The sequence below is a fragment of the Thunnus thynnus genome, chromosome 21 (assembly GCF_963924715.1).
Source record: "Thunnus thynnus chromosome 21, fThuThy2.1, whole genome shotgun sequence".
Classification (NCBI taxonomy): domain Eukaryota; kingdom Metazoa; phylum Chordata; class Actinopteri; order Scombriformes; family Scombridae; genus Thunnus; species Thunnus thynnus.
The window spans coordinates 19,747,400-19,765,587 of NC_089537.1; the positions used below are offsets into that span (position 1 = coordinate 19,747,400).

The window sequence follows — 18,188 nt, forward strand, 5'->3', positions numbered from 1 at the left end:
CAAAATCAGACAGAAAGGGCATGGTGTGGAGAAAGGTAAATAAACAGTGGCAACAGCACCGGGATAATGCAGAAAATCCAAAACAGAGTATGTATGTTAAGAAGTAGGGTAACAAAACGGAAAGAGAAAGTATTAATGAGCAGACTGAGAACTGGACACACCAACCTTAACAGTAAACTTTTCATCACAGGAAAACATCCAACGGGTCTTTGCGATCAATGCCATGAGGCTGAGACAGTTGAGCATATCCTGAGAACAGGAAATTTAGAAGAAGAAATGATAACAGAATAATAGGGTGGGTACAGGACAAGATTAAAAGTATATTAGAATGTGGAGAGAGTGTTAAAGGGAGGAAATTATTATCTATTTTTTTTAGGACTACTGGACTGGAAAGGCGGCTTAAAAATGAATGAACACCGAGGGAGAATGAAACCTGAGGGTGGCAGTACTGCAACATCATGGATGCCAGTTGTAAAAATCCACAGAAGAAGAAATATGAGGGGACGCGATATTTTTTTTCCTAGGATGGCAAAATCATGACCCGCCCTACTATGCCTCTGATTGGCTTACCCTGATGTTTTCACCGTGAACCTAACCAATCCAACCAACGAAGGTAACGAGTACTCAGAGGCAAAGTAGGCGGGCCATGACTTTGCTATCCTAGGGAAAAAAATTGGCGTAGGAGATGACTTGAGGGGTTTGGTGGATTGTGATTGAATGACTGAGCCCTGCAGGATTTGCAGCCCGTTGATGAATTAGTTCAGAGAACAGTTTCTCTCGCTGTGTACTTTTTATTAAGTAATGCTGCTTGTGATGCTAATGCTAGTTTAGGTTGTGAGATGCAGGTATGTCTTCTTCCGGAGGGATTCAGGGACTTCTTCTGAAACTTCACGAATCTCTCACAGATGAAGACACCCGAGCTGCAGCTCTGAAATGTCACGATATAGTCGGTGATTTGGGACAGGAGTGCATACTGGCACCCACTGAGAATGAACTTGGTAAGGCAATACAGACTATATCAAATACTCTCACGGCAGTGCGCTGACTTCGCGCCAAAGTTCATTAACAATCTGGCAATTTAATGTTAATACAGCTGTTGTTGTTGACGAGCGTTAAACACCTTGTAGGATAAGGTGCTTTTTGAATTGTTACAAGTCGCTAATCAGTTCGTCCTGCAGAAATTATACCGATAAAGTCAATAACTTTGTTTAGTTTGCAGGTATCATATCAGCGTCTTCCGCCAAAATTCACCGTGGTGGGCGGTATCAGATAGTGAGACCACAATACAAACAACACCTGGTTCTCTGCAGGAGTTTAATAAACATCACTCAGTAGAAAGTCTGTGCTATTAACCTTAATCCTTCTATCATGCCAATTTTTCATGACTTTATCAATCAGTTTGTTTCTAATGACTTTATGTCATTCTTTTCTGTTTTAAGTAGTGCTTTAAAAAAAAACAATGTATTGGGGTCCTGGGGGACCTCAGTCAAAAACACCCAGTTCCGCCTGTGCAGTTTTAATCGATGTGACTATTCATTGAGTTCATGTTTGCCATGGGTCCTAATTTAAAGGATCACACATTGTCGGCGGGTGAGGGGGTTTCAGATTACATTAATCACATAATTAATAATCTTTTGAGAAGAAATAAGTTAACATTTTGCTATGATGGTTGTTTCTTACAGTAGTTTATTCTCGGTTCTTTATTCAGGCGGTAGTCCTTGTATGTTAAATATGTTGGTAGGATGAGGGTTAACAGTCAAAACCAAAGATCAGGTGTTGCAGGATCAAAAACTCTAGGTGACACTAGAGGATTAAAACAAGGGTTTCATTTTCATTTATTTTATTTTTTAGCAGGAAAAAAGCAGCACAGCAATGTAGAACCTTTACCAGCTGTGGGCCTGACTCAGTTTAGAAACTGTTTTGTCCCACAGTGAGGACAAAAAGCAATAAAATATAAGACAATACAGGCAGATTATAAAGGTCAACAAGTTAGACAAAGATTATTCTTCATATACAGTATATGGGCTTAAACATACCTATTTTTAAGAGTGAGCCCTGAGCTCCAGAGCTCCACCCCATGTCATTCTAACTAAATCAGTATTTAAATTTTGCATGTCCTCAAACAGACACACGCACACACACACACACACACACACACACACACACACACACACACACACACACAGAGTATATTTGTGAAGTACGGTGGCACATTTATTGTTATTTGGCTATTGATAAGAAGGATATCCTTTACTTTTATGATATCATAACAGTGTGTTTTAATAACTAATGACTTTCTGGACAATGTACTTCCCTGATCAAGATCATTTTCTGTGAAGTTATAATACATTAGTAACACATGATCGTGTTTTTACTATCATGATATAATGTTCAGTAATGGAGGCTTTGAAAATGTACAGATATAATAGTTCATATCGGAAATTCAATGGTGTTCTTATTGTGCAGGTTTTATTGTGTAATGTGATGCATGTCCTTTAAGTATTACTCAATAACAAATATTAACATTTCCACTTGATTCAATCTTTGCATCTTCATCTTGAAGCTTTACAGACATCCTTATTGTTCTCAAAAGACTATGGACTGCTCAGCTTCCTTAGAAAGTCCCTCCCATCAGATGAGGTTGGTATTAAGCAACATCATGTAAACAATAATGTAGCAAACTGAAAAGTTGTTATGTTGACAGAAATACTGTTCTGTATATGTTTTCCAGCTCCGCGACACCCGAGTTGATATCTTGGGTTTTTTGGAGAAGTTTTTGGACAGGGTTTCTCCAAGAGTCAAAGGTTGGGAGAAGACTTACGCCATTGACATAAGAGTAAGTTCTTCATTTAGAAGTAGATTAAATGTTTGTCTTTTTAAAATTTTCCTGAATAGAGACCTGCCAGACATTGATTGTTTACAAAGACTAATGTTATCCAATGTCTGACTGAACCTGAAATAGACACTAAGGAGCCTCTATGTCTAAATAAATCAGTTTCCATGTCTGAAGGGTAGACTAGAGATCCTCCGTATAACACAAGGCAATGCAATAGCACCACACACTATCAAAACCAACTTTTACATTCATACATGTAATTCCACAAATTCATTATGTTGTTTTTTCTTTCCATTCTCTTTGCAGGACACATGCATGGCTGTGTATACAAAGGACAAAGTAGCAAAATGTAGGACTCCAGTGCTGGAGCTTCTTATTAAGGTTGGTTTCTATGGATATGGTGTATTTTCTTAGACATAAGGCCGATGTGCAAGGCGAGCAACATGAACTGCACTCAGACCAACAGAAGAAATCCATTGTAAGAGGCTTGCCGATTCTTATGATATTGTATTGAGTCTGTTGTATATTTGTGAATATGGATTCTTATGATATATCAGGATTACAAATATTTGATTGACCACTGTTGTACGTGCTGGTTATACCTTATACTTATTAAACTCTCTCATTAGGTTCTCCAAACAACAAAGGCTTCCACTGTGGCCGCAGACTTCAGAATCTGTGACATGTTCAACAGATTTTACAGCGAGCTTTGTCAGAAGAGCAAACTTCCAGATTCGGGTAAGTTTTCCTTTGATGCTGTAAACAAGTGTTTGTAAGGAGAATTACTTTATTCAGCCATTGAAAAACTGCAGAAGAATTTATTCTTTTTTTGTGTTACTTTTGCAACAGTCCTTGGCAAAATCTATGAGTTGCTGGGAGTCCTTGCAGAGGTCCATCCCAGCGAGATGGTCAACAACTCTGACAAACTCTACAAAGCCTTTCTAGGGGAGCTAAAAGAACAGGTATGTTTCACATATGATTTAATGTTAACAGAAAAAACAAAGACAAAATCATGATCCATTGTGTGTGGTGCTAACTGTTTGGGTAAAACGACTATCCTCTTCAGATATTGTTTTTGTTTTCTGATTGCAGCATTTGTTCACTTGAGGCAGATATTTTTGGTTGAAGAAATCACATTTGCTTTCATTTGCTTTGTTTTCATTGAGTCTTATTGGTTACATGCACAGTTTGACAGTTTGTCAGCAGTGATACATTGTTTGTGTGGAGAGAACATAGCTATGCACACCATCCTCTCAGCTAATGATCACAGCAACACCAACAAAGTTTATTTAATATATAATAACCAATGATACATATTTTCTTTAAAAAATGCCAAAAAATATGATCAAAAAATATTTAAATTATTTTGAATTTGTTGCTAAATAACATTTTGGAAGCATTTTCTGAGGTGTACTTCTCACTAGAAAGTGTTGCGATCAGCTTTTTCTTGCACCAGAAAAAAACCCACTAACTTTTGGATGTGTAGGGATGTAAAATGTGAGTGAAATTTATTTTACATCAATATGCATCTGTTGGAAAAGTTCACAGGTTTTCTTTCTTTAAAAATTGAAGGGCAACTTTTGCTTTCGTGAATCTGATACGGTCATTGATGTTGGGGCTCTGTGTTACTATTATGTTATTGGCATACAAGTTTTTACAGCTGTGTTTTTTTTTTTAATGTTTTTGTTTTAGATGACCTCTTCGACAAAGGAGCCGAAACTTTTTGTAGTTGCGGGATGTTTGAGAGGAATCACTGCTCTGATGGTCAACTTCACTAAAACCATGGAAGAAGGTGGGAGCTTGTGTGTGTCGTCTGTTCATATTTTTGTAATATCTGTTTATTCCACATTTATACAGCCGTTTACAACAAAAAAATCAGTTCTGTTTCTAAGAGTGCGTAACTAGTGTGTGTCTCTGAACTGCAGACCCAGCAACATGCAAGGAAATTTTCCAGTATGCCCTGAAGGCAATCAGTCCCCAGGTAAATGAGAGCTTAAGCAACACAACAGTATGTCAGTGACCCTCTGCTATGTGATGTGTAGTGATGTGTGGGGCTGGGGAACCAAACTCAATACTTTTTTGGTTCTGACTAAAATGTATCAGTTGCACTGAGAATGAAAAACTGTCACTGTAGGTGTTTGCAGTTTATTGTAGATATTATGATGGCTGTTACTGGACATAGATGGCAATCTGAGAAAAAATAGCCTATGGAAACATAATTCAGGCACTGATTAGAAAGTGGAAAGTGGAAAATCGAGGTGGAAATTGATTGGAAAAAAAACATACTTGAAAGTTCTGAAGTACTCTTGATTTTGTAGACACCAAGCAATAAAGCTTATGCAAAGCTTTGCTGTGTAATATATCACATAAAATTGCTTGTTTTTCCATTTTTGTTATAGATGGAAATGAGTCGCTATGCTGTCACGTATGGTAAGGCTTCCCTTTTAACAGCAAAATGAATTTGGAACTTCCTGAGAACTAATATCTCTTTGACTCTGTTTCTTGAACAGCCGGGCTTAGATTACTGGCCAGGCATGCTTCCCAGTTCAGCAGCTGCCTCATGGACCACTACAGAGCTTTGTTTGATGTCATGTCTAAACTCTGTGGACACATCAACGCTGAGATGAAGAAGACAAGTTACTATGCACTTGAAGCCTTCCTCAAACAGGTGAACACATAAAGACTTTTCTGCACAGACACAAACACAGATGTGATCTAGACAACCAGACTAACCGGTTAGCTGTATGAATATAATTAAATTTCCTTTGATACACTCCTCTTTATTTTTGGCACAGCTCCAGGATGTTTGTCATAATGCCAGCTGAGTTCAAGAGTCAAAATATTTCTGAAATCCAACGCCACTGATGTATTTTTACAATCATTTTCAGGTTGCAATGCTGGTGGCGGAAAATATTGAGGAGCACAAAAGCAAGTTGAAGTTCTTCATGCAGAAGTTCTGCAACATCATTAAGACCATGGAATCAACACACAAAGAACTATCCATCGCCATACGAGGATACGGATTCTTTGCAGCAGTATGTTTATTGCCATGTTTGCTTTTATTGCAGTTGTAAAAGCCAAAACATACAGTACTTAAGAAAACATTTAAGAACAAATATAAAGTCATATTTGGTTTATTGTGTAATCCATCGGACAATCTTAAATATAATCTTTCAGTTCCCATTGTTGTTCATGTACAGTATTATTTATTTTCCTCTGTAGCCATGCAAGAAAGTTTGCCCACAAGACGTGGACTTGATGTACACAGAGCTGATCCAGCGGTGTAAACAGATGTACCTGACTGAGTCTGACGAGGAGGACGACAGCTATTACCAGCTGCCCAGCTTCCTGGACTCTATAGCGAGTGTCCTGATTCACTTGGACAAGGTAACAGTTAGTTCTGTTACAGTTTGTCATTCACTTTGACCAACTGTTGAATCACAACAAAACCTTGAATCGACCTTTGAAGCTTGAGACAGATTCCAGATTTCAGACGGAGCACTTCACAGGTTTTCAGCCTCATCTGTATATGTTTTGCCTAGTCTCACCCTCATGACTTCCTAATCGTAACCTCTGCTTTGCATCCATGATTTCAGATTCCAGAGGTGTATACTCCACTACTGGAGCGTCTCCTTGTGGTGCAGATCGACAGTTTCCCTCAGTACAGTGAGAGAGTGCAGACCACTTGTTGCAGGTCCATCCTTAAGGTGCTGGTGGCCATAGCCTCTAAAGGACCTGTACTATGGAGTTTCATTAGCTCTGTGGGTACGTTGGCCATTGGGATTTTTCTGTGTTTTCAAATGGTCAAGATATTTTACAACAAAAGCACACCCTTCATCAGATACTGTCTTTAGCAGAAAGATGTGTGATGATTCAAAATGTTTTGCATGCCTTTTTTTCTGTCATCTGAAATGAAATGGCATCTAAGAAAATGGCAAACTTGAATTCAGTGTTAAAGAAGGTGACCTTTCAATACAGGCCTTAACTAAAATCCACTTATGCTTCTTTTTCAGTGCACCAGGGATTGATTCGTGTCTGTTCAAAACCCCTCATACTCCCTGAGGTCAGATAGATGTTTTCATTAATGGAATTCACGCACATGTACAGCCTTGTATTATATTGTGCTGATAGAATAAACAGGCTTCACATTTACTTCTGTCCTTTTTTCAGGACAAAGACTCTAGAAATGATCCCGAGGCCTCCCAAGTTCGTGTTGGAAAGTGGAAAGTTCCATCTAGTCAGAACTACCTCGCCCTGTTCAAAAGCCTGCTGGACTGTGATCGGTTGAAGGTACAGTTATGTTAGTAAAGTTTCATCAACATTTTTGAGAAGCAGAGAATTTATAATGTAGTATTTAACTAATAATAAATTCAGTAATGTAATATTTAAAATACTACCAATATGTGTGAATTTAAATTTTCCTACAATTATAATAACAATTGTGCAGGATGTCATATTTGTAATTGTAAATATTTACATACATTATATCACAAGAGATTGTTTCATTGTTTTTGGTTGAACAAGTAAAAGACAGCATGTCTTTGTGGGTAGAAAATCAGACATGTAAAACCTCTAAATTATTACATTTTATTTAATGCCCTCGTTACATTTGTGTCATCCTCCGCAGGACTCAGGGTTTTTGGACGGAGCTTTCGAAAGTCAGAACGCTGCGCTCGTGTCTTTGAGTCGTCTTCTTTATGATGAGCTGGTGAAATCAATTCTTCGTATTGTGGAAAAATTGGACTTGTCTGTGCAGAAAGTCACGCCAGGAGAGGAGGTGAGGTGTCACTCTCAGGTCGCGCTTTTAAATGTTTCACTCACATTCAGAAAAAGTAGTTGACAGGTGCACAGGACTAGCAAACAAACACAACGTCCTATACACCATCTAATATGCTAGTGTACAAGATACATTGATATTATTTCAGTCATTATGATCATGTTGTAAAATTCCTACTTTTTTGACTGTGAGTAAGAATATTCTTTTAGATGGCATGAAAATATTAAGGTTTTTGAATACTGCTAATGGCAGCTTCAGTCTAAACATACCTAATTCATAGCACCTGCCTTCTTGTCTGTCAGGCTCCAGATGACGTGGCCCATGTCCTGCCCTCCTCTGACCCCACAGTTCATCTTTTGCCCAATAAGATCAAAGACTTCACTGCTTTTATCAATCTGGTTGACTTTTGCAGGTAATGGATACTCCCCATAGGTGGCAAAATATGAACAGAGCTGTGTAGGATGCTTCACATACAGTATGTGACACTGTTTGTCCTTCTAGTGATGAGCTGGCATAGTAAGTCTGATCTAAAGTCTGACAGATTGACACTTGTTTTCATTTTCACCTTAATTTACTGCCATCAACATCACAACATTATAAGGCTCTTAAAAAGGGTTAAATTCAACTTGCAGACTTCAGAATTATCATATTTTAATTGAACAATACAGTATTTTATCACATTGACAGCTCATTTAAAGCAGTGTCATAGGTGAACACTTTCTCTTTTTTCTGCATCTGCAGTGACTTGTTGCTGAGTAAACATGTGGAGTATTTTCAGTCTTGGATGTACCCCCTAAGCCATGAACTTATCCTCCATTCTATACGAAATCCACTCGTCAGTGGTTTTTACAAACTGCTCTCTGTCACCATGAAAATTGCCAAGAAAATCAAGTACTACCAGGTAATAGTTCCAATAGTACGAAGCATTTTTGTCATTCATTTGTTGTTTTGTGACTGAAATGCAAGATAAAGGATCATTCCAGAGCTGAAAAGTAGTCATGCAGTGCATTCCTCACATTGAATGTATTATAAAAATGATAAAAATCTGCTTTTCAACAGGGAGTTGGCCTGAGAAGCTCTGCTCCCCCTCAGAGTGACATGGTGAAAAGTGCTTGTTTTTCCCTGTTCTCAAAGTTTGGAAAAGAGGTATCTTCTCCTTACAATATTTCCTGGGAATGTCATAAACTTGAATATTTGGGTGATGAACTAAAAACAAAGCATTACTGAAGAACTTGTGAAGGAGATGTGAGTGACGTATGCTTTCCCACTAGGTGTGTGTGAGAATGAAGCAGTACAAAGATGAGCTGCTGGCATCCTGCTTGACATTTGTCCTCTCGCTGCACCACAACATAGTAGCTCTGGACATCAAGGCGTACTGTCCTGCTCTTGAGGTGGGTTTTTTCTATTTGTTTCATTGTGTATTTGTAGGCTAGATGAAAATAGTTTAATGCAACTTAAAAACAAAACGTCATGTGCGGATGTACAGTAGTTGGTCAAGTGCAATGACTCCCAACAAAGGCTACTTGTACCTTAGGGGGTACTTGTGCAGTTTCCAGGGGTTACGTTGAAGGATTGTGGAGAATCTCAAGTAATTTGATCGAATAGAAATGTATTTTAAAAATGGTCAACGATGAAGGGGTACTTGATTTAATCTGACGATGTGGTTGTACATCAGAAAAAAATTGGGAATCACTGATTTAGTTTTAACATTTTAAACTGTTTGTATGTGTATGTGTGTAAAATTGGGCGTCTAGGCTGCTCTGAAGTTGGGTCTGAGCCACGTTCCTTTGGCCAACACAGCCCTTGATGCTCTAGAGAACTGGTCCTCCTGCATCCCTCTGGAGACTATGCAGCCCTGCTACAAGACCATCCTTCCTCTTCTGGATGGATACCTGAAAACCACCTCCAACAACGGTAAGCCTCTAACAGTGTCAGTTGATGGACAGTTTTTGTTAAACTATAATCTGTTTTTGGTTTAGTAAATGGAGATATCAGCCAAATTCACAAAAAGTCTAATTCAGATGTCGTTGACTTTAGACAAAGACGAGAGCAGCTGGGAGGTGATGTCTTCTATGTCTTCGAGAAGTGACAAAGGATACAACCGAGTGATGACGAGGCTCTTGAAGAAATCCAACCAGCTTGTCATGGTAATGAATGGGTAAACTGGGAAAACAACTTTCAGTATTTTGGAAGCAATTTTTCTGTTCAGTTTGCTTCACTTGTTTGTTTTATAGATCAGTCTATGTTTTAGATTAATAATAAGGTTTGTGAGGATTCACAAAATTGAAGCATAGGGCTTTGTAAGTTTATTAATGCTTTAATAATTTAGTACTGACTGTCAGTAATGCATTGTGGCTCTCTTTTGATTATTATTCTTTTCCCTCATGATGCTGGTGCATAACAGGCCTCCTTAAGAGGATTTTGAAGGTTTTGTGACAAAAGTTTTGTGTTGTTTTCTACTCTGGCCTCACTGGCGCTCAAATCATCTGAAATTAAAGGATGACACTGGGATTATTTTATATTTTTCTTTCGGTCAACAAATCCCAAGAAAAGACCAAAGCCGAAAACATGTTAGTCTGTATCTCAACACTTTCTAACTTTCATTGACTGTCTTTGCATTCCATGGAGCGGAGATAGTTTCATTCCTTAGGACAGTAAAGTATGTATTTAAATGCAGGAAGATGCTCCTCTTGCTATGGTGAGGCTCAGGGTGGTGAAGTTGCTGGGTCACCTGGGAGGAAAGCTGAACAGAAGCCTTGTAACTGGTAAGGATTCACACAAACAAACCGGCCATCCTGTTCTGTTTTACACATTTTGGCCACGATCCCAACAAGACACATGACTGTTAATAGAAAAGTTAGCTGTTTTTGGTGATCATGACCCTCTGTTTTGTCATTCAGTGGTCTCATCAGAGGATATGATGAAGACCTTTGTCGCTTGGGATTCTGAGAAAAGGCTCAGCTTTGCTGTGCCATTCACCGATATGAAGCCCGTCATCTACCTTGACCCATTTTTGCCTCGCATCAGTGAGCTGGCTCTGTCCACAAGTGACAGACAAACCAAAGTATGTCATCTAACATCAAAGAATTTCCTTCATCAGTTCACAAAATTGATTTGATGCAAAATCCTGTTGGTGATTCATTGAAACAACTGATTATAATAATTCACTGATGCAGATAGCAGCTTGTGAGCTGCTCCACAGCTTGGTGGTCTACATGATTGGGAAGAGTGCTCAGATGGTGGAGGGGGAGAATAGTTTACCACCTATGTACAAGCTGCACAAGAGGCTGTTTCCTGTACTATTGCGTCTGGCCTGTGATGTCGATCAGGTATGTGAACTCCAACAAGATTATCACCCCAGATACCGTTAGCACCAAGCATGAAACGTTCTTAAATATTATGGGATTTGGAAGGAAGAAATCAGAGAATATTTGGACATTTTACAGTTATAGTAGTATAGTTTATGGGAGTTTAGAAGGATGTAGTTTCCTTTCCTGTAGTGTAATTCCTTACTCCTTTACAAAATAACTACCAACAAACTAAGAAGAAAGAATATTTTTTTGCCCGTGGTTAATCTTACACAGGTGTTTGGGTGGGAGGTGGGTGATGAAGTCTACAGTACTGTTTCTGAATTTGAATTTCTTTGCCAGGTAACCAGACAGCTCTTTGAGCCTCTGGTTATGCAGCTGATTCACTGGTTCACAAACAACAAGAAGTTTGAGAGCCAAGACACAGTAGCTGTTCTAGAGGCCATTCTGGTAAGTGTTCATATTCTATGACATGCTTTAACAAACCTCAAACAAGATAACACCAGACAAGCTCAGCCAGACTGTAGGTAACATTGTTTATCAGAAATGGAGGTCATTGACCCATTAGTCAATAAATGTTATTTGAGCATTTGAGTTTTCAGACTTTCTGTGGAAACAGTGGAAATAAGTTTTCTACCTCATTTGGTTGTCTTATGTTTTTTTTTGTGTATGTTTTTTTCCTGTTCAGGACGGTGTGGTTGATCCCATGGACAGCACTCTCCGAGACTTCTGTGGCCGCTGCATTGAAGAGTTTGTCAAATGGTCAATCAAACAAACGACCCCCAAGCAGCAAGAGAAGAGCCCCACAAACATGAAGTCATTGTTCAAGCGTATCTACAGCTTGGCTCTCCACCCCAATGGGTTCAAAAGACTTGGTGCTGCTTTAGCTTTCAATAGTATCTACAGACTATTCAGGTGTCTTACTTTTGTTCCTTCTCTGTCAACCCACAAAAGCTGTATCTTTTGATATGTTTTGGTTTATGACAATTTGTCTACTTGTCTTTTCAGGGAGGAAAATTCCTTGGTGGAGCAGTTTGTCTTTGAAGTGCTTGTCATATTTGTAGAAAGTCTGGCTCTTGCACACTCAGATGAGCGGTCTATGGGTAATTCTTCTTCCGCCTCGACTTTATTGATAGTGTTCTCAGATTTTCATACCATCATTATTGAGTTCTCTTTTCTTAAAATAAGTATGTGTTTAGAATTGGTGTGAAGCTCATTTGATTTACATCCTCAGGTTCATTGCAGCAATGTCGCAGTGCCATTGATCATCTGAAAAGAATCATCCAATACAAGGCCCCCAGTCTCAATCAGCACAATGCTAAGAGACGCATCCCAAGGTTGGTACTCTGTGTACACAGATACCTGTTGGATTTTTGCAAATCTTTTTTTTGTATCCATACCTTAGTCTAAGTGAATCTTAGTGTGATCTTGTATCTTTATCTTTATCTGCCCAAAATTGCGATATACAGTTGCTTTGAAATGAATTCAGTGGTCAGGTGAATTGTGTATATTATACATTACATTGCATAGATACATATTAGTATTTATGCACTTCCTTTTTTTTTTTTTTTACAAGAAGCATATTGCTATACTTGCAGTAATGTTTATGCAATGATAAGACATTCTAATTTATATGTATAAATAAGTGTATACATTTCTATTATAATCTTTTGCCCTCTTTCTCTTCTATCAGGGGCTTTCCACCCGATGTAAAGCTCTGCCTGTCAGATGTTGTTTCATGGCTTTTGGAACAATGCGGCCGACCTCAGACTGAGTGTCGCCACAAATGCATGGAACTCTTCTACGAGTTTATTCCTCTCCTCCCAGGTGAGCACTCATACTAAGTACTTCATCTTTCAAACTTAGCCTTGATTAGATTATCAAGGAAAAAACAACAGGTTCAGTTTATAAAAATAAAAATAACATTGATGTCATCCTTTTTTAATTGAATTAAAAATATGCATTAATTTTGACAACAATAATGTATACCTCTCTTTTTTAGAAGAAATAGACATAACCAAAAGCTATTACTTAACTTCTGCTACTGTGACTGAAATGACTTTTGTTATACATGTGAAAATGTGTGTGTCTGAATATAGAAAAGAGGTCTCCGCCTCAGTGGTTGGAGGGCGTGCTGAAGGACCATGGCATGGATTACCTGGTCTCAAGATTTGAGGGTGGAGGTCTCCTCTCCCAGCCCACTCTCAGGGACCTGATGGGTGCTTTCAGTGTGAGAGCCACCCTACAATGGATGGACCTACTTCTGGCTGCCCTGGACTGTTACAATACCTTCATCAACTTACACATAATCAAGCCTCATCACATGCTCAGTGAGTCCTATTTGTGCAAGCGGTGACAGAGTTTCAGTTTTAAATTAGTATCAATTGGCTCTTTTCTTATGTCTAACATGAAAGCTCCTCTGGCATTGTGTTGGCTCTGCAGTGATCTCAGTAAATATATTTTTTCCTTCATTTCCAAGGCTCCAAAGACAAGTCAAGCTTTCTGAAAGCCGCAAGTTTCTTTTTGACTGAGCTGGCAACTCACGAACTGGCAGCAGCGGAGAGCTGTTTTCCTCTTGGTGAGAGGACCTCTCACTTCAGCCCAAGAGAGGTGGACCAGTACAACTACAACAAGTGCACCATCATAGTTCGCCTGCTGGAGTTTGCCACTATGATTCTTGTCAAAGGAGACCAGGAGTTTTGGAAGGTATCACAGAATTACAGGCAAAGAGCTAGTCATTATTCTTTCTTTGAATGGTTTTTGTTCACTATTTCCTTACTTTATTCACAGCTCCTGGAACAAGATATCTTTGGCTCAGTCTTTTTTGAGCTGACTGCGATGGTAGTGTGTGAGCCATCCTCTGTAGGTTTCAACATGGCAGATGTGGAGGTGATGAAGAATCTACCAGAAGTGTGTGTTCCTTTGCTAAAGGCCCTGCTTGCCTCACCTTACTGCTCTCGTCTCGAAAGCAGCTTGCGAACAAGAATTTCACGTAAAAGGTTAGTTTAGTTATTTAATTTTGGGTTCACTATTGGAGAAAAAGAGAGGCCACACACAATGTCTGTCGTTTAAAAAGGTAAAATTATCTGGTCGAGTCTGTATGATTTAGAATCAGTTAATTGATCCAAGGATTGAAGGCTTACACCCCTAGTGAGACATCAGCTTCAGATCAGTCCTAACCTCTACAACCAATCATCCACTCCTCCCATCTGCATGTGTCCTGTGCTCAGAGAAAAAGAAAAATAGAAACATGGATTGAGATAACAGACCTGAGTAGAAAGCTACCCAAGTGGATAACCATGAATATAGTTATGAAATGTCAAAAAAGCAGTTGTAACAAATCATCTGAGGCTTTACTTCTGATTCCATGAGACCATCATGATTTTGTATTTACGTTATCTACGCCACTTAATCGTTTTATTCATTTATTTCTTTATTTCTTTAATGACCCCTCTAGTGTAGAGGAGCTGTGTGCTGTAGACCTCTACCATTCTAGCACTCTGACCCACCATGACCAGATGGAAATGGTTCTGTCTTCCTGTAAACAGATCCACAAAGCCGGCTTCCTCAGCTCCATTCTGCAGTGCCAGGTATTTGGTCTGGGATAGATTACAACGTGATAGAACATAAACCCAAATAAAACCCTAATATACCATTTGTGTTTCAGTCGTCAGTGTACCATTCAGTTAATTCTTGAAATTTCACAGAAAAAAAATAGACTAAAATATTGAAAAACACATTTCAGTAATGCATTGTGCATTATGGACTGATGGCATTTATTGGTATAAGTGTGTATGTCATATGTGGTGTTTTCTTAAGAGTGCTTAGTAGTATTTATTGCATATCCTCCTGCAGTTGCCACAATTTTTGTGTTTTTGTTTTTCTCATTGCAAGGATGCGGTTTATACCACATCCCTTGGATCCCGGCTTCTGATGACAGTGTATAAAGGCATAGCACCAGGTGAGGACAGGAAGGCACTTCCATCCTTGGACATAAATACCAGGAGGCTAGCAGATGACCTGCTTCAGCTTGCCTTTTCTCTCAGTCAACAGGTCAGTGCTACCTTTCTTTAGATTAAGTTCGATAAAATCAGATGAAATTGAAACTACTTATGGGGAATGTAGCAAGCAGGGGATATACAGTACTAGACACAACTGTGAAACACAGTTTCACTCTGTAAAAACATACAATAAAGAATAAAATAACCAATAAAAGAACCAGATGAATATAGTGCAACTTTTTGTTGTGTGTGTTGTTTCACCACTTGCTGCCTCCTGTTGTACATTGTTGTTTCTCTACAGAGTGAACAACTGGTGGACTTGTTGTTGAACACCATCATGCTTTCTGTCCCAATATCTGGAAGTCACAGCCATAAATTCCTGAGCTTCTCGCATGGCGAGTACTTCTACAGCCTCTTCCAGACGACCATCAACACTGAGCTGCTGAGAAGTCTGGACACCACAGTGCCACGCCTAATGAAAGCCTCGTCTCTGAACCCCAGCATGGTAGCTGCTCCTGTCATCTGCTCTCTCTCCTCTTTCTTTCACATTTGTAAATTAGCTTTAGTACATGTTTTTGCACAAAACCTTTCTGCAAAAATTCCCAAAACAAATACATTATAAAGTGAATTATGTTCTCAAGCCTGACAGCTGTGCCAGGGTTGATAGACATGATGAATCACTGAATAATGAGACCCTACACACAGGGTTTTGATGTCTGGAGTAAATTGACCAATGGTACAATCTCACCAAAATGCATTAAATAAAAAGACCACTTTAATATAATACGCTGCAAGTGTTCTGTTAGGGTAAGGACATGTAATAGTTGATGTGAGGTGCTGTAGTGTCAGAGCATGCAGCAGCCGCTAGTATCAGTGTCAATACTGATGTAATTTCTTGTAAAGGTAAGTAAATATTTATAAGCTTGAATTGATCTTGAGAGTATACAGTGCATCATGGCTATGCAGCTGTAAGCAGAACAGTTTCTCTGTATGTGAAATGGAGGATTCATTTTTTATTTTTTGCTGTTGAATTTTTCATCAGGTGAGTGTGTTGCTGAATGGCATGATGGACCACAGCTTCAGAGAGCGCTCTGTGAGGAAGACTCAGGGACATCAGCTGGTTAAAGAGGTGCTAAGAAGATGGGATAGTCTGCAGTCATGGTGGGAAAGAGACTCTTCCACTCCAGAGAGCAAAACTGCCACTCTCCTGTTGCTCTCCAAGCTTCTACAGGTATTTGAGTTCAAGCAACTGCATGTTTCCTAGCGAAATGACTCTTACTGCCACGTTGGTGTTGTCTATATGAATGGATTAACACCCATCATTTATGTGATCAGTCCCAAAAAAACAATACAATGCAGTCCAACGCAAGTTCCATGTTATACTGTAGCTTACCTTTCAGTTTTTCTAATATCTAGTAATGTAATTTCTTTTTAATGTGCTTTTTCCCTCTCTTATCAGATCGACTCCTCTGTCTGCTCCAATATCAGCCATGAAGCGTTCAGACAGGTGTTTTCCACTTTCACCATGCTGCTGGATGACAAGAATCTGCCACTGAATCTCAAGGTATTGGTACAGTCAGTGTAGCGGATTACTTCACATTACTGCACAAGCTTTACTTTTTCTGTTTGAGCTGCTTATTAAAGCGAACGAGGCTGTATGAGTTTCCCTGGCTGGTTTTTCTTCACCTGTGTAGAGTCAGGCCCTGTTGGTGTTGCCCTTCTTCACAACCCTCCCAGAGGAGCCGCTGAAAGAGCTACAGAAAGCCCTTGACGCCCTGGTAGCCTTCCACTTCCCCATGCAGTCAGATGAGTTTGCTAAGGGCTCCCTTCAACGCAACAACTACATGGACTGTATCCGAAAGGTGAAGTCAGTGTTACAGTTCTGAAATGAGGTTCCACTGCAGTGAGATGAAGTGCAAATTGTGATTAAGGGAGATAACAAAGAGATAAGGGAAAAGTTTTTATGTATAGATAAACTATTTTGCTTTAATTTTAGTTAAAGTCTATTGTCACCAGTGGGGATAATGTTTCAAGACTCTTGTGTGGCAAGTGGCTGTTTAATCTAACCATCAAAGACAGGTTTTTCTAGCAATAAGTGCTTGAGACATTGTAATTTTGGACAATAGCAACAAACATTTCTGTCTTTCAGTTACTGGATGCCCTGGAGCTTTCTCAAAGCCCACTTCTGCTCAAATTGCTGGCAGGGATTCTGTGTCGAGACAGAAAACACATCATGGAGGAGCAATTCCAAACCTGCTTCCAACGAATTGCCAAGCGGTCAGTAAAGCCCTCACAACCATGTGTGGGAGAAAATACTTCACACCTGAGGTTTTTTTTTATTTCTTACTTGAGTTTAGATGTAGCTGTTTAGAACTGTGAGGTTAAACATAAGGTGTTAAAATGTTCTTATCAAGGACAGCTGTAGATACATGTGTAGTTTAGAATATTACCAGAATTTCAGAAAGATCAATAGAAACAAACCTCATCAAAAACGTTCATTACACCCTTACAAGAGCTGACACACATCATGACTCAACAAGAGACCTGTAGTGTCCCAGTGTTTAACCTGTTACTGTTTACTGTGTATTATAAATAATAAATAGTACGATATACTGTTTTAATAGGATAATTAGAGCTGCAGCAAAGGAAATAATCAGTTAAACTGTAATTTAACATATGTTGAAATGCAAATACTAATAATCCTGATTCATTTGTTCCTAAATTTACTTCCTGTGACTGTTTGTTTGAAAAGCGCCAGTATATAGAGTTTAAACAAGGTGTAAATTATAAGCTGCACACAGGTTATATCTGTTGCACAGGAGTTATACTGTATTGCATTGCAATATATTGTGCAGGAGTTCCATTGATTGTGTTTGTTGATGTCTGATTAGGTCAAGCAGTGAGCGGCAGCTACAGCTACTGTGTGCAGTATATGGAGTGATCCAGCAGGGTGACGTACCGATGAGCTCCATGCTGCAGGCCATGATGGAGAGGGTTCTGCTGCCTCTCGCCTCTCACTGCGGCACCAAGGCCCTGATTGACTTCTTCGTGTCAAACGTCTCAGACATTATTGCTCTGCTACTCAGTCGCTTCACGAAGGTTTGCGTCTTAAAATTTTTGCATCTAGGGAATCATTTGAAGATGGTTTTAACATCTTGTAGTTTTATTTGTTAACTTTTTTTAGACATAAATCCATAATTTTTCTACATCAACTATCAATCCTCAATGTTCTCCAAAGATATTTGTCTCATTAGTTTGGCTTTTAA

General features: G+C 39.1%; 1 protein-coding gene across 1 annotated transcript in view; it reads left to right on the forward strand.

The window, feature by feature from the left end:
* Window positions 1–682: 682 nt before the first annotated feature.
* The window catches only part of prkdc (protein kinase, DNA-activated, catalytic subunit), a 35,921-nt gene continuing 18,415 nt past the window's right edge, over window positions 683–18,188 (forward strand). The window contains exons 1-41 of the mRNA XM_067577760.1: window positions 683–998; window positions 2,564–2,640; window positions 2,732–2,836; window positions 3,143–3,217; window positions 3,466–3,574; window positions 3,686–3,798; window positions 4,529–4,628; window positions 4,762–4,817; window positions 5,236–5,266; window positions 5,347–5,504; window positions 5,725–5,871; window positions 6,059–6,223; window positions 6,433–6,601; window positions 6,850–6,899; window positions 7,007–7,126; window positions 7,464–7,613; window positions 7,916–8,025; window positions 8,355–8,514; window positions 8,673–8,759; window positions 8,885–9,004; window positions 9,368–9,527; window positions 9,651–9,760; window positions 10,291–10,378; window positions 10,514–10,677; window positions 10,790–10,942; window positions 11,264–11,371; window positions 11,610–11,836; window positions 11,930–12,024; window positions 12,156–12,258; window positions 12,615–12,748; window positions 13,021–13,251; window positions 13,401–13,627; window positions 13,712–13,920; window positions 14,379–14,511; window positions 14,816–14,974; window positions 15,224–15,427; window positions 15,965–16,153; window positions 16,382–16,486; window positions 16,617–16,784; window positions 17,072–17,199; window positions 17,814–18,021. Of these exons, the coding sequence (XP_067433861.1) occupies window positions 848–998; window positions 2,564–2,640; window positions 2,732–2,836; window positions 3,143–3,217; window positions 3,466–3,574; window positions 3,686–3,798; window positions 4,529–4,628; window positions 4,762–4,817; window positions 5,236–5,266; window positions 5,347–5,504; window positions 5,725–5,871; window positions 6,059–6,223; window positions 6,433–6,601; window positions 6,850–6,899; window positions 7,007–7,126; window positions 7,464–7,613; window positions 7,916–8,025; window positions 8,355–8,514; window positions 8,673–8,759; window positions 8,885–9,004; window positions 9,368–9,527; window positions 9,651–9,760; window positions 10,291–10,378; window positions 10,514–10,677; window positions 10,790–10,942; window positions 11,264–11,371; window positions 11,610–11,836; window positions 11,930–12,024; window positions 12,156–12,258; window positions 12,615–12,748; window positions 13,021–13,251; window positions 13,401–13,627; window positions 13,712–13,920; window positions 14,379–14,511; window positions 14,816–14,974; window positions 15,224–15,427; window positions 15,965–16,153; window positions 16,382–16,486; window positions 16,617–16,784; window positions 17,072–17,199; window positions 17,814–18,021 (5,556 nt within the window). The 5' untranslated portion in view covers window positions 683–847. The remainder of the gene's footprint in view (window positions 999–2,563; window positions 2,641–2,731; window positions 2,837–3,142; window positions 3,218–3,465; window positions 3,575–3,685; window positions 3,799–4,528; window positions 4,629–4,761; window positions 4,818–5,235; window positions 5,267–5,346; window positions 5,505–5,724; window positions 5,872–6,058; window positions 6,224–6,432; window positions 6,602–6,849; window positions 6,900–7,006; window positions 7,127–7,463; window positions 7,614–7,915; window positions 8,026–8,354; window positions 8,515–8,672; window positions 8,760–8,884; window positions 9,005–9,367; window positions 9,528–9,650; window positions 9,761–10,290; window positions 10,379–10,513; window positions 10,678–10,789; window positions 10,943–11,263; window positions 11,372–11,609; window positions 11,837–11,929; window positions 12,025–12,155; window positions 12,259–12,614; window positions 12,749–13,020; window positions 13,252–13,400; window positions 13,628–13,711; window positions 13,921–14,378; window positions 14,512–14,815; window positions 14,975–15,223; window positions 15,428–15,964; window positions 16,154–16,381; window positions 16,487–16,616; window positions 16,785–17,071; window positions 17,200–17,813; window positions 18,022–18,188) is intronic.